Raw genomic sequence first — 15,427 nt, forward strand, 5'->3', positions numbered from 1 at the left:
TAAATTTTCTACTTAACTACATATAAGGTAACCCAACAACAGCAAATATGACGTTTATGCAGCTCTTGGAAGTATGTTTCAAATGGGCGTTTAACAGCCTGGGAAACTAGCAACAAACCTGAATAGCTCAACCAGACATGCTACACTACTGTATGAATTTAGCAATTTTAAAGAATCATCTAATTTGTTTATTAATATAAATATCTAAATTTTGTTTAGATATTATATCTCTATATTAGATTTTTTATTATCATAACAAGAGTTGCTATGATCTGTAGTCTTGTAACTTAAAATGAAGAAATGAATTAATACATTTCTGAAAGTTCAATCAAATAATTTTTTACGTTGATATAAGGTAAATCTAGTATATAGATTTATAGTATATTAGTAGGCATTTATTGTTTGAACTCTTAAAATATTTTTCTTTTTTATTGTTTAAAGAAAAGACTTGGAAACTTGCTGAGTGGTTTTATTTCACATTAAAATAAATCATGTTTGTTTATTTTCACAATAATAAAAGAACAGTGTAAACAATAACAAAGATTGGCAGTGAATTCAGTCCCTACCCGTATACACTTGGACTTATATTGTTTTGTTCAACTGAATTAGGCTTTTAGAAGTCAAGGCAAATCCTATTCACTGTTCTAGACTAATTTATCTAGTGTTGAATGATATGCAGGATTTACTGAATAATGCCATAGTTGAAACTACTTAAAAAGACACAAGTAATTGTTATCTTTTTAGAAAAATTAGAGCCAAGAAATACTTTTTAGTGTGTTTACATTACCACGTTTGAAATATCCGTTATTTATTTGACAATTCAAAAACTTATAAAGAATAATGAATACAGCTATAGAATAATTTCTCCTTTTATTAGCCCTCGCCTTGCTGAGGGCCTTCAGAGCTTATGATCATGTATTTTACTGTCATTTCCGTATTTAAGCGACACGAAGGTCACCCAAAACCACACCAAACCCACAATTCCACAATTGCCTTTTGGCATGTGTATTATTATTATTATTATTATTATTATTATTATTTTATTTTGTTATTGGCTTGACCAAGGATGCAGGCAAAGGGGCGGGACTGAGCGCACAGCCGGGGGTAGGTGGGGTAGTGCGGTGTCTGATGCTCACAGACAACACTCTCAACGCCGGACGGACATACGTCAAAGGACGCCGAAATGCACACAAGATGCTGGGTCCACGGGCTGTGAAAAGCTGCTGCTTGTGAAGAAAACAAAGACAGCAAACAAGCGCGTCGGTCGCCCTCTCGTCCAGCCAGTGTTTTGCTGCAGAAACCAACCCACCATATCTCTTGCTGATGCGCTTTAGCTCTGCATGAATCCCCCCGTTTGGTTCGCAGGTCCAGGACAAAACCAGGCGGTGTTGACGACGGAGTGCGGCGGATACAGTTTGTGAGTGCACCTTATCCGCGTCTCCGCACAGCCCTTGGCACCTCCTTCAGGATGGCGTTAACGATTTGCACAAGATTTACTGACGAATATCAGCTGTTCGAGGAGCTGGGGAAGTAAGGAATCATGATTTATCATACACATCCCTGTATGAAATGTCCGCCTGTTATGTAAGAAGCCGCCTTGACTTATGTGTCTGTGTGAATCTATTTGTGTACGTGCGTGTGCACGAGCTGCTGATAATGTAGCCATGAAACCTATGATGCAGAGCGGTACGTACACTACCACGTACAGTGCAGGTCTGCGCATCCTGTTTGTTTAAGACGCTCTTTTGAAACCCTCTCAGGTTCTGTGCTTACGAGAGAAGATGCCGTGTAGTGAATTTGACATCGTGGAGCCTTTCGACCTTTGGGGTTCCTCAGAGTGCAAGGGGGCACCCATGTTGTAAACGTTACCAGGGGTGAAATATGTGAAATGGTGAGAATGGTAACCAACCTCATCTCTCTCCATCTCTCACCCCCTCTCTAAATCCTGCTTCTCCTGTGTGACAGAAAATACACATTCAGTGCGACAGCTCCTGTTGTCGGCGATGACACAGTCCTCAGTCAAGCACCGAGCTGCGGTCAGTTTTAAGACACAGGCAGGGCATTCCTCTCATGGATGTGTACCTGTTCTATGTCCGTGTTTAGATGTGTCTGTGGGTTTACGTGTGAGGTCATACAGTCTGTGTTCCCAGTCCCAGGTGTCTGCAGCATGGGTTGACGTTTAAGTAAAGCATAGGGAGAGAGTAGTAAGGAATGCTGTCCCAGTATAACTGGAGGAATTAGATTCCTAAGCAAGTGAAGAAGATTTTACGATATCCAGTCCAGGCAGATATGTTTTTTCCTTATTTCCATTTTGCAAAAGCTTGAAACTTGTAACTTTCAGTACGGTATTTGATTAAGTTAAATGCAGCTTGATTATAAAAGACTGGAATGTGCAACCAAATAACATTATTTTAAATGAAAGTATCTAGAGCAACTTTTAATAGAAAAAAAAGTATTTCCAGTGATTGTAAGAGGAAGAAAAAACCCTTTGAAACTTAGCATTGTTCGCAGGAAAGGTTACAGGTTACAAGAATCAAGAATGTTATAACCAGTGTTCTAAAATTGATTATAGTTTTCCAGTTTTTGAGTGTATTTTGCCTTTGGTTAAACATAAATTCCTTCTCTCCATGTGATTATGTTTTCATTGAGTGAAGCATTCTATACATATATGATCAAATGTTTGAATTGTACAGTACATCACCTGATTTTGGAACCTTAAGTTAACTGTAGCTGGTCATTTACAGACATATGTGCATGTACACTGCCATGCTACTTTACTATACAGGATAGCAAACAGATTTCTTATGTAACGTGTTATGCTATGATCATTTCCTCTACCAAATCCCCTATAAATTGGAGGTAAGCTTTGGTGGCAATCTGCTCATGCCAGATGTTAGATAACTGTTCATGGTACAGTACATATGACTTTATACTTACTGACTGCTGACTTACTGACAAGTAGTCACAACGCCCTATTAATGTTATTATTGTGATTATTGTTCATATTGTTGTAGGTATTACAGTAAGTGAAAGGACTCTTCATTTGGGGCAATGCCGATTGTTAGTTTAGTCTGCCTCAAGTCGGTATCCAAGTGTCTCTGTTTTTTATATCTTAATGTTGTCTGGAGCTACTAGAAAAGATTTTGCTGCAGTGTGAAAGAGAAGGCATGCACAGACAGAGATGGATGTTGAATAGCAAAGTGGCCTGCCTGGCTGCAGAACTGAGGCCATCTGCTCAACAGCTGCATAAAGAGACAAGAGATGCTGCACTCTGCACTTCTCCTCCCTCCAATATAGCTGGCCTAGTTTTTTTAGTTACATACAAGTACCTGAATCTTAAGAACAACACATGGAACAGTGATGAGCTGCAAACGACCTTTGTTGGTCATCACACATAGTGATGAGGCTATTTGTACTGCAGGTACTGCAGGTGTGGTGTGTTTGTGTGCTCATTTGATAGCAGTTTAGATGCTGCATCTACACTTCTTTGGATTTTTAAGTTAAAATTTAATTTCTAAAAAAGATACTTGAGGTCAGCCACATTTGTAAATTCTCATCCTTGACCTGTGAGGCAGGTTTAAAAAAGTTACCATGGAAATGTGGTCTTGTCTCTAATGGTTCACATATTTATAAAGCAAAAGTAACTAATTAACTTTATTGAGTCCCTCAAGCCAAGCATTTTACACCAAATCAAACTATCTGAACTTCTGTTTAGAAAAACAAAACAAAAGCCCCAATAAAACTCTTATATTACATACACTTAGATACACTATTAGATATACTTTTCAAATATTTTTGTGTGTATTCCTTTCAGGGGCGCCTTCTCTGTGGTCAGAAGATGTGTGAAGATCTCATCTGGACAGGAATATGCTGCCAAAATCATCAACACCAAGAAGCTTTCTGCTAGAGGTAGGAGACACAAACACATACAAATGTGTAGAGAAATGTTCACACTAGAAAACAACAACAACCAAAAAATCTTAAATCCTTGGTGAGCTCTGAACATTGCTGAAATGGGCTCAAGGGTCAGAACAAGTTTGTATGTGTCAAAGGCAGTGCTTGAGAAAGAGACAGAGGCCTAGACTTGTCTGGATTTTGATTGATTAAGTTCCTGCGTGTGAAAACTTCATCTGAAGGATACGCCAAGGTACATGTTCTCCGTCCTATTTATTATTCATCCTTCACTTTCTATGCAAATATTTGTCACATACAACCTTGTGCGTGTGTGTGTGTGTGTGTGTGTGTTTGTTGCATATTGATTGAGGGCTTTGGCTGGTCTTGTCATCCCAGGGGCAGATCTCCTGCGAAGCCGATCCAGTTCTTTCACATCCGTCACTGTAGATGTAGCTGGTGGCCTGGTTGCCTCAGGCTTGGGACACACACACACACAGTGAAGCTCACACACATTCTTTCACATACATGTACGTATCTACGTGCAAGCAGACACATGTCCCAGGAACCGCCAAGGGCATACTTGTGATTACTCTGTTGTGCATTTGCTGTTGCCTCTGCTCTTCAGTCAGTCACCACTTTTTGCCTGTGATAACCAGTGACTGCTGTCATACTTGAGAAGCAGCTATGCATGTGATTGGTTACAATTTCCTTAAATTAACTTGGCTGTTGCGCACGAGTTGTGGCAACTGCACCATTGCTCATTATGATGTGTGTGCAATCCTCTCCTTATCTTTGCAGTGTTTTACCTTTCATTATTTTTAGCAGATCTTAGTTTCATCTGCATTTTATGCATCCTCACCCTTTGATATGTGTTCTTTCTGTGTTTTTTTTTCGTATGGTTTTTTGGGGTGTGTATTACAAGGCCCTGTAATATTTCTCACAAGGTACTTCTGCCCACCCCCCCATCTTATCATCCTATCCTTCTTTCTGCATCTGTTTTCATTCTGCTTTTCTCTCTCTTCCCTTCAACAATCCCATGCTTTTCTCTCTTTCTGTCCCTCTTACGCTCATGTTGACCCCCCTGCTTGCTTATTGCAATACTGGTAATGGACACCTCAGTAGACAGATCAGTATCTCACCTCTTGCATGCTGGGATAGATTATTCCAAAAATACTGCCAAGGGTTATCTCACCACATATTTATGTTGGTCTGTGGATATACTCTCACTCTTCCTCTGTGTGTGTGTGTGTGTGTGTGTGTGTGTGTGTGTGTGTGTTTCCACTGTGTACCATGTGGTAGGCAATCTGTCAGTTAATGTATTTGGACACATGACCTGATCCAGTTGTATCCATTACCATGACAACGACTCTCTCGCTCTTCCTCTGTGTGTGTGTTAATATATAGAAGTCTACATCCTGGTCATGCTGGCGTGTCAGATATGGTCTTATCCTCTTTCTGTGATAAGTCCTAGAATTGCAACTCTGATTCCCTTCTCTTTGGCCAGTTCATGACCTCCCTCCAGAACTCTATCATTGTGTGTGTGTGTGTGTGTGAGAGTATATATGATTTAAAGGGGGTTAGGATAAGATTGGTTGTTGCAATGCAGGCAGATCAAGGCACTGTGTATCTTTGGTGTTTCAGGTTATGCATGCACACATACTGTATGTGGAGGGCCTATAGGGCCAGTCGTAGTTCTGAAATCTGCAATCCTGATTATGCAGCATTTCCTTAAGAACAGGAGATGAGTCAATGAAAGAGAGGCAGCAGTAGAAAGAGAGAGAAGTATATGATAGGAGGTAGTCAGCGCACTCTTCTGTGTGTGTTTATGCACAAGTATCCTGCTGTATCTGCACAGTAGTGACCCTTTCCACAAACCTACTCAACAGTTGAGTAGGTCTGCACTGTTGTAAAGTTTTTTTTTTATTTAAATACCACAGTGAAGGGAATAAGGCTACATTTACAAGGATGGAGAAATAAAATTAAGGGCATAATCTGTGTTATGCTATGATGCAGTGAATGTAATACTTTTCATTCTTTTTCTCCCAATTTTCTCATCTGAACACATTAGAGGTGCGTCTTGTTGATAAAGTCAATGGAAAAACAACATGCTCAGCTCAGTCCAGTGTGTAAAGTTGGGTGCTAAATCCTTGGAAAAACATATAAGCAGAAAATAAGGCAGCATTCCATGTTGATAAAGTCCCACTAGTTTTGCAGAGACTGCATTCCTGCTGTTCCTGGCCTGATGCTGTTCCAGTCAATCGATCCATAACTGACCCTCTTTCAGAGTGGAGTCTTTCTGTGGTAATTGGGTGCATTGCTATTTTTTATGTGGCAGTGTCATGGTAACAGAGATAATAGCTCTTTTACTGGTCTCCCTATGATATATATACAATATATGCATATATGCTTGTATTTGTTTTCGTTTTGCATATCATCCCCGTTTCTAGTCCCTTATCTGCATTCACTTCTTCTCTTATCATCTTCATTCCCATGTTCCTCCAGTATCAGTGTGACTCTGTTTTACTTCTCTTGGAGGTTAAAGGAACAGAAAGGAGAGAAAGAGAAGAATGGAGAGATGTATGGGAGGAGAAATGAGAGATGGGAAAGGAAGGGGGGATCAGTTGAGGAAGGGGGATCACATGACTCACTTCGTACTTGAAGGCTAAATATAAATGTTGGTCATTCTCTCACTCTATGTCCCTATCTCTCTCTCTCTCTCTCTCTCTCTCTCTCTCTCTCACACACACACGGTTTTATTACTATAATTGTGGGGACCAGAGGAGGAAAGTAACAAGCTAAAAAAATACCTATTTACTGTACTCAAGTAGAAATTTCAGGGATCTGTATTTTACTTTTACAAACTTTTACTCCCTACATTTTAACACAAATATCTGTCTTCTATCTTCTATGGCTTACATTTTCAAAACAGAGGGAAGTTATCAATAATAACATTTTGTCTCAATGCACAGCTGTTACCCACTTGCAGGAAAAGTCAGTACAGAGGGTTACTCTCTATTGCTTAGCTGTACTCACTAGATACGGTAAAGGAGCCTACTGTACATGTCTTTTTATAACTTATTTGAAGAGTTAGATTTTGACAGGCAACCTTTCACTGATAGGTGTGTTATGTTAATAAGGAAGGATACCGTAATCTTATCTTGTTTTTCACTTAAACTTTGGTGTCCCGGATACAGCCTGTTGTTCCAGCGTGCCTTTGTGTCTGTATCTGCATGCATACAACAATGGGCAGTTCTAGGCTTTTTAATGACTTATTTGAAGAATAGTCAAGGTTCTTTTGAAGAGTTTCTCTTTATAACTTATTTATTTCTCTTTATGACTTATTTGAAGATTTAGATTATGACAAGCAACCTTTCACTGATGGTGTGTAATGTTCATTAGGAAGGATACTGTAATCTTGGTTTTCTTATCTTTTTTTTCACTTACTTTCGTGTCCCGGATACAGCCTGTTGTTCCAGCGTGCCTTTGTGTTTGTATCTGCATCCATACAACAATGGGCAGCTCTAGGCTTTTTAATGTTGGTCCTTGGAGCCAGGGTAATGCTCATTATTTTCAGTATAGACTGTACTGTTTCACTTTCACTTGAGTAAAGAAGTTGAATTGGTACTTGTACTTTTTTTACACAAGTATCTGTACTCCTACTTAAGTAAAGAATGTGTATACTTCCCTGCTGTAGCATTTCAAAGACAACTGTCAATCGTGGGCTTTTAAAATGTCATTTTAAAACAGTGTAGAGTTTTGGCAGCTCTTATCATGTGTGATTGATTTTGATTTTAAAAATGTCTTGGGTGAACACATAACGTATGAACAGCACTAAATACAAGTGTAAACCACCACTAAGACGTACTGCGATCCCATCACATAAAACCTTTTTGGGGTGGTCTGGGACGTATCTGACCACATAGTTTTTGTAGCATAAATGCTAATGGGTACTGTTCCGTGGAGAATAGTTTGTTATGTCATCTTTGCAGGAAGTACAAGTTAATTTGTGAGAGTGCGCCAGCCTTTCTCTGCTGCACCCCTATCCAGCAACTCCGGGCACATGTCCAAAATAGGGTGGTACGTGTGAACAATGATTTAAAAGGTTTTAAAACCAAATTTGAAAACTTTGGACATTTAAGAACTTTTGTTTGTTCAGGATCAGAAATGTTAAATACATAACATAACTTTGTTCAGTTCTCCTTGTGCTGCAAGTTCAATAGCAGGTACCTAGCACCTTGTTACTCTGGCAGGGGGTGGAATCTGGGGTGGCTAATCAGATTTTGGGTGTGGCTAGTATAAGGCCCAAGGCAAGTAAACATTTACATGCTCAAATTTTACTCTCACATGTAATTAAAATTCTGGACCCGTAGGTGCTGGCTGTAGTGCAAGTGTGGGCAAAAACAAATCGTTTAGTTTTTTAACATCTAGACTACAATTGTTTGAATTGAATAAAAAAAAAATTGGTGGTTGTCATTTTTTTGAGGGCTATTTTGGTTTTAAGTTAACATGAAAAAAATTCAGTGGGGACACTCAGTTCCATAATGCATTCTCTATTCCACGTTAACCCTAAAATGATGACTAGCCACCACGTTCAAGCTGTTTTTTGACTATCATGTGTCCACAATACCACAGAAAGACCCACACACATGAACAGCACTGAATATTTTTGAAATGAAACAAGGTTTTGGTTTAAGCTGATGCCAATCACACTGCCAGTGTGTGTGAAATTGAGTCTGAAATTGCAACATTCAGTTTTTGTGCCTATGTGGTAACTTTGCCTATGCAGGAACTTTGAATGGATTTGTGTGCACATGTATACATAATAATGCATTACGTATATGTATATGCATTATGTATATGTAATTTAGATGCTTCAGTACAAAGACTGTAGAAGAGGCATGAAATGTAAGAGAGGCCTTTTTTTACATTTAACACATGTTTCTATTTTTTGGGGGTAAAGTAAATGTCAAGCATCATTATGCAAAATAGTAAACATCTATGCTAATCCAAATTATAGCTTCTGCAAAGGGATCCACTAAACTTACATTTCTTGACTTGTGAGCTTAAAACTAGTTCTTTCTTGTTCTTTTCCAAGTCATCAGTGAGTCAGTCAGTTTAAGAGAAGTCAATTTCATGATGTCCCAGTTGAAAAACAAGCAAACAAACACACAAAAAAACGTAAATGATCAGGTGCTGAGGAGTCACGATGACAACTGAACTATCACCATGACAACCAAGCATATTCCTTTCACTGATAAAGGCCATTAGATTAGCTCACAGATTGGTGTGTTTATTTTGCCTAACTGTATTGTTGATGATAATATAGAAATCTTTAACCTTAGTTTTGAAGTGTGGCTTAAGTTATCTGAGTAAAGCTGACATTTACATCTCTAGTGTGTGGCTCTTTAAGGTAATGTTACAGTAGCTTCAAACAGAGATAGGAAATAAATAAAATAATGACACAGTAAGCTTAGAGCTTAAACTGAGAGATTTAAAACTTTGATCGTATTTCTCGAGTTTTGCTGTTTACAGTAAGAGCTGCCCCCGGAGGACTGCTTTATAAGTTGAGTGAGGTTTTCATCTAGGCAAATCAGAAGAATGTCTGCATTTTGATATAAAAACAATTGATTGGTGAGACTGGAACTAAGCTACGGTAACTAGCAAGGACTCGGTGGGATGCAAGGACATATTTAATTACAGACCTTAGTCTTTCTCTTTTTTCTCTCTGCATACTGTATACCCTTTTTAACCTCTGTTTGTTGATTTGTTTGATTTGCCCTTTCCCGCCCAGTAATCTGCTCCTATCTGTCCTCCCACCTCTTCTTCCTTCCCCACTTCTTCTCTGGCACACTGGCAGTAAAACCGGTCTGTACATTTCTGGAAATGTATGAGTTTTAAAGAGGGCTTTGCAATTTTTATGCAACTTGTTGAAACAGAGTGATGAAAATCAAGTCCATCAATAAAACTGACATCAAAAAAAGATTGTTTGTTGAAGAATACACATAAAATATGCCTGCAGTATTATGTTAGGACTAGAGTATGAACACTTAGAGTAGCATGTAAAATCTTTATTTAACCTAGTAACTATTATTTAATTCAGACATAGAGATGAATAGTTGGATCTATCACAGCTGCCATAAAATGGCAGAAACACAATGTAAATGTCAGATTCAATCATGCACTTCACTTTCTTATTTCTAGATGTTCCATTTTGCACTAATATTGCAGAAGAGATGGAGACAGCATTTTCTTTTCTTTTTTATGTTAGTGCCATTGCTGTCCTGCCAAAGCAGGATGAAATGTAGGTACACTCATTGCAGGGTTGTTGGAAGGAGTTGCAGCTTAGTGGAATTTAAAATGACACCTTCATTGCGCAAAGAATTTCGCTATGACTGGACTTTTTTCCATGTACCAAGTTTGGGCAAAATGCAAGTGTTTTATATAGACATGATATTCTTAAGAAAAATTGCTTCTACTGTGAGTATGAGTGCAGTATTAGGTACTTTCACCTGCCAGTGCTCTTTTACATATTATTCTAATGCGTGTTTCTCAATCTTAACAGTTGAGACAAAAGCACACACTACTGTACATTATAGACTTTAAGCAATAATCTGGGGGCAGTTTTATCTATGAAACCAGCCACGTTTGCCTCCTCTCAGAAAAGGAAGCAATGGCGTAATCTGGCTCATAGTTCTTTTTCTATTGGGAACCAGCAGAGGGTGACGGTGTCTCCATGTCCTGGATGGTTTCATTAGACCCCAGGTACTGCAGGGGATAGAATGAAAACATATGGAGGAGGACTACTTAGCCAGTGTCCACAGAGGACTAACTAAGTAGTCCTGTATTCACTCTAATACTTCTTATTAATTAAAACCTTTAATTAAATTGGAGCAGAACTTCCAATATTCTGTTGTGGCATGAGTGGATTTGTGTGCGCATGTATTAGGGTTACAATCTCAAATTTGGCTTTTTATCAATCAAATTTATGATTAACAAATAAATTGTAATGAACATAATGGTTTTTATTGAGTTTAAATATTAATTAATTGTTATTAATACTGCAAAAAGGAACAATTTAATATGAAGGAGACTAAAAGCTTTTATCATGAACATCTTTTTAAACTCATAGCAAGTCTCAAATAAGGCTTGCTAAGAAGTGTACTAATATGGTAGTTTTGTTTATTAAAAAATTTGTTTGTTAAACTTAGTTTATTTCACGGAAGATTCACTGACCCTGGTCACATTCACACAGTTAAATACATTCTCGCCTGGAAGCTTTCCTGTACAGCCACGGTCTGTTCTGAGGCCAATGAGCAGCTCCGGTGGAGTTAGAGTAGAGTTGCTCAAGTGCAGCATAATGAGGGAAGTGACAAATGCTGCTTTGTCACTTTTCCCAACATGTGTTTGCGGTGCAGAAAAGTATTTAGATTTATAACATGTTGGCTTTGGAAATTTGGGAAGTTTTATTGTTCTTGTGATGCGTTCTCATGGAATGTAAACAACACTGTGAAAGTAAACAGCTTCTGGCCCTGGAAGTTTTTTTAGAGTTGAAAAAAAGCTGCCTTCATGGCCTGACATCAAGATAAATAACAAAAAAAATATGTATGGATGGAGTTGGTAGTTCATGTGAATCCTCAGGTGATGTGTCTTCCATTTTGACACATCTGTGCCCACTGATGCCTCTTAGTGTAGTAGCTTTTAGTAGTAGAGAACTTAAATGTTTGCTGTTTTCAGAATTTTCTGACTTGATTACACAGAATGTCAGACCATTTTCTGATAAATTATTTTTTGACAGTTATAAAATGATTCTCTTGCATCTATGACATTTGTTTTGGATTTAGCCGCATGTACAGTGGAAAGATCCTTAAAAGATGGTAAGGAGGTCATTTTGCAGTCTGCAGAATGTTGGGTAATACAGCATGAGTAGTCTCCATTTACATCAGGCTTGCCACGAACTAATACAGAACATAAATGACAACTGGACTGTCCTAAACATGGGACAAAGTTTTAAATCCTGGGTAGCAGAGACTCTACATATTTGACATTCTGATGGCAAGAAACAGTTTTAGACAAGATGGTTTATGATGTGACAAGAGGTAAAATACAGCACATCAGTGTCTCTGTACTACTCAATTTTACCTTTAAGTAGGCTGAAATGAGAGATGACTCTAAATTGCCCTTAGTTATGAATGTGAGTACTTTTCTGTCTCTCTGTGACAGCCTTGGGATAGACAGGTGACCTGTCTGCTGTGTACTCTGCTTCTTGTTCAATGACAGCTGGAAATGGCTCCAATTCCTCCATGACTTATAACAGAAAAAGCGGTGTACATAATGGACCGCATGTGAACGTCTGAGACCGAATTTGTGATTACCAAAGACAAACTGGACCATCACTATAACATTTCAAGCTTCCTTGTTAGATAGATGGATTACGGAATTGGCCTACTTGTATATGCCCCGAGGATCAAAGTACTGCATCAGGACATTCGTGGGTCACAGGATCTGAAAACTCAAAACAAGTAGAGTAAATGTTTCCTTCAGACCAGCAGAGCAATATCCAATAAATTTAACATCATCAAAACATGACAGAGAATACCTTTGCAATGGGAAGCAACTACTTGAAATAAACTCATGACTACTTTATATTATACACAGTATGAATAAGTAACAGACATACAGATAAACATTCAGACAGCCAGCTCAGGCCAGGCCAGAAACGTACCGACAGTCCTGAATGATAACAGCTGACTGCGGCAGCTCCACACTTGTCTACATGATTGTTTTGGCTTCATATTAGTAGAAATGCTGCTGTCAGTTTTAAACACGTAAGCAAAACACATCTCAGTAGTCTCTGTGCACAAACACATATACATTAAAGTATTATGAAGCATTTTTGACAGCCAGCCACAGACAACAGTCATTGTTGTCACTGCGAGACTTTTTTAAGGGTCAGGCTGATTTCAAAGTACAGCAGAAGTTTGTCCAGTAAAAAGTGTAAAATGTGATTTTCTCATCTATTAAAATTTACAAACAGAAAATCACATCCCTTACTTTACAGAAGGCCACTTTTGTGCTCCAACCTGGGTGACTTGTAATTTTAGAAATTTGTAACAATAACACAACACAAAAAGGAAAATTGCATAATTACAGTTTGAACATACAAACACCACTTAGAAAGGGCCAGGACCAACCAGGAACCTTTCCCTCTATGAAGGTGTGATGCTTAAACCTGAGCAGGCCTCAACATCACAGCAGTAAAACACTAGATAAAACACAATAAAAACACAAGTTTTTATTCACAGAAACAAGTGTGTGTGCTATCATGTTCTGGTTGGTTTTAAGTCTCTATTAGAGCTCAGGGAGCTGGTTAGTTGACTTTGTTGTTTTTGTTATTAAGCTGTGTCACAATTTGTCATTTTCCATTGACACATAAATCTTGGAATTGCAAAGATGTGCAACCATATTAATGTTTTGGCATTTGTTGTAGTGTGTGCTTGTTTGTGCACATTATAATTTTTGCACGAATGCAGTGGATCCACCCCTACTTTCTAGCCTAATGTCCATCCACTATGTGGGCTCTATTTGTTATGGGTTAAATGATTCGATGATCTGGAGGAAATTTGTTCAAAAGACTTTTTAAATGTGTGTGTGTGGCAACAGAATTAGTTTCTTTGTAGTTCAGTAGAGTTTGGTTGTTGTGTGTGAACTCTCTATGTCGACCATTTGCATGCAAGGCTGGTTTCACTGCAGAGGAGAGGAGAAGCCTGATGCTCTGATTGGTGCAGGAGTTGCTAGACAACAGATGTCCAGCAGACTGGGAGGTGGACTACCTGTGGAGTAGGGAGAGAGAGAGCGAAAGAAATGTGGAGGCAGAAAATTATAGAAAGATGGATGAGACATTTACAGTTACAGTAAACCAAAAAACAAAAACAAAATAGACCTACAGTTGTATGTAAATTCATAGAAATCCTTGCACTTATTTCAAAGAGAAAAGATTTTTGATATTTCTTCTGGTTTGCCAGAAAAACACTGACTTTACTGCTTAAAATATGTGTATAGCACTGTAAAACTTTACAATCAGTATTTTTTTAATGTGCAAATTGGCACAATGTAATGATTTTAAAACGACCAATAATTGACAGAAAAGTGAATTTGCAACAAAGCTTCACACTAACATTGTGTGATATTGAAAGTTACTACTTTTCAGACAGTGCCCTTCATTACATCATTTTATAAATTGGTGGTGTAGCTGTTGTACTTTAATGTTCCCTGAGTATTAAAGCCCTTATCTGTGATTTGTCAACACTGCACAAAGGATTGCATTTGAATAAAAACATGTCAGCTGTTTAATATGGACCATAACTAGAATGTGACTGACTAGCACCATAAATATATTATCGGTCAGTAGATTGACCTGTAGATTGATGAGGAATTCAAAATCTGGGGTTAGGTTTCAAATGTTGCATACCACAAGACCACATTTGAGCAGAAACATAATTTAATGCTGTGTGAGTTCACATAATTGCACCTATTTGGAAGACTTTTTTTATACATTGCCACAAAAAACAGTAGATATACAAAAATATTTTTTCAGTCTGTAAATGTAGGCGTGGGCTTTCACATATTAAGGAGAACGAATGGGTGATTCTGACCTATTTGACAGATTGCTGTATGGCTGCTAGTAATTTGTCTGCAGTAGAATGTTGTCATGAGGAATTGAGAAGTGTATAAATCTGCATCTGATGTAAAATGTAAAAATAGGCATAGTCATTTAAACTTCCCACCACCACACACAACAAAACCACCACAGTATTGGTGGAGCATGCAACTTTATTGTGTGGGAACAAATTAAAGATTTAGATAAAACCCAAAACAAAAGTCTGTAAATTATTAAATAAAGACTAAGCTAGGTGATGAAATAACAAAATACAAAATAATATGAATGTATTACCAAAGGAATTAAAAAGTTTGTACGTTAGACTGAGGGAAAAGCAAAGGGATTATGTGTCATTCAGTAACTTGACAGAGGCAGAGATTAGTGACCTTGCTCAGAGGGTCCTGCTAATCATGAAATAATGGCTGAGTTGCCCTTGTTTCTGGCTCTGCCTTTCATTATGCTTGTCTGCCTCTCTGCTGTTGTGCTTGTCTCTAAAGCTGGCACTGTACATCAAGCGAAATAGAAATCGGTGTGTTCTCACTGGCATTTGAAGCAGTATTTTCAGGACTTGTGCCAGACATTTCACCTGGTCATGCTCACCGCCGCAACTGATAGTTCACCTTGTCATATGATTAACTGTGCCTTAGCTGTTACCCTGGGGTGTATGTTTCCGGTTTATTTGCTTTTATTTACATTTTTGTCCCCTCTCTAATTGATGTAGATTTACTGCCTTGTATATTATATCTGGGCCTAAATCACTGCAGCATCTGATTGAGAAATGATTCATGCTGTAAAAGCATTTGCAGTTTTGCATCCAGATGCCAAATAGTGCTATGATTCGCTTATATTTTCTCTTGTACGCCAAGACATTAGTTT

General features: G+C 38.2%; 1 protein-coding gene across 12 annotated transcripts in view; it reads left to right on the forward strand.

The window, feature by feature from the left end:
* The first annotated feature begins 1,086 nt into the window (after positions 1-1,086).
* Positions 1,087-15,427, forward strand: part of camk2d2 (calcium/calmodulin-dependent protein kinase (CaM kinase) II delta 2) — a 34,651-nt gene continuing 20,310 nt past the window's right edge. For 8 of the 12 annotated variants that reach the window (XM_067497136.1, XM_067497139.1, XM_067497144.1 and 5 more), the window contains exons 1-2: positions 1,088-1,530; positions 3,815-3,909. In XM_067497136.1, the coding sequence (XP_067353237.1) occupies positions 1,469-1,530; positions 3,815-3,909 (157 nt within the window). In that variant the 5' untranslated portion in view covers positions 1,088-1,468. The other 4 variants (XM_067497137.1, XM_067497141.1, XM_067497148.1 and 1 more) reach the window with 2 other exon arrangements.

This window comes from Channa argus, chromosome 3 (assembly GCF_033026475.1).
Source record: "Channa argus isolate prfri chromosome 3, Channa argus male v1.0, whole genome shotgun sequence".
In the NCBI taxonomy this organism is placed as follows: Eukaryota; Metazoa; Chordata; class Actinopteri; order Anabantiformes; family Channidae; genus Channa; species Channa argus.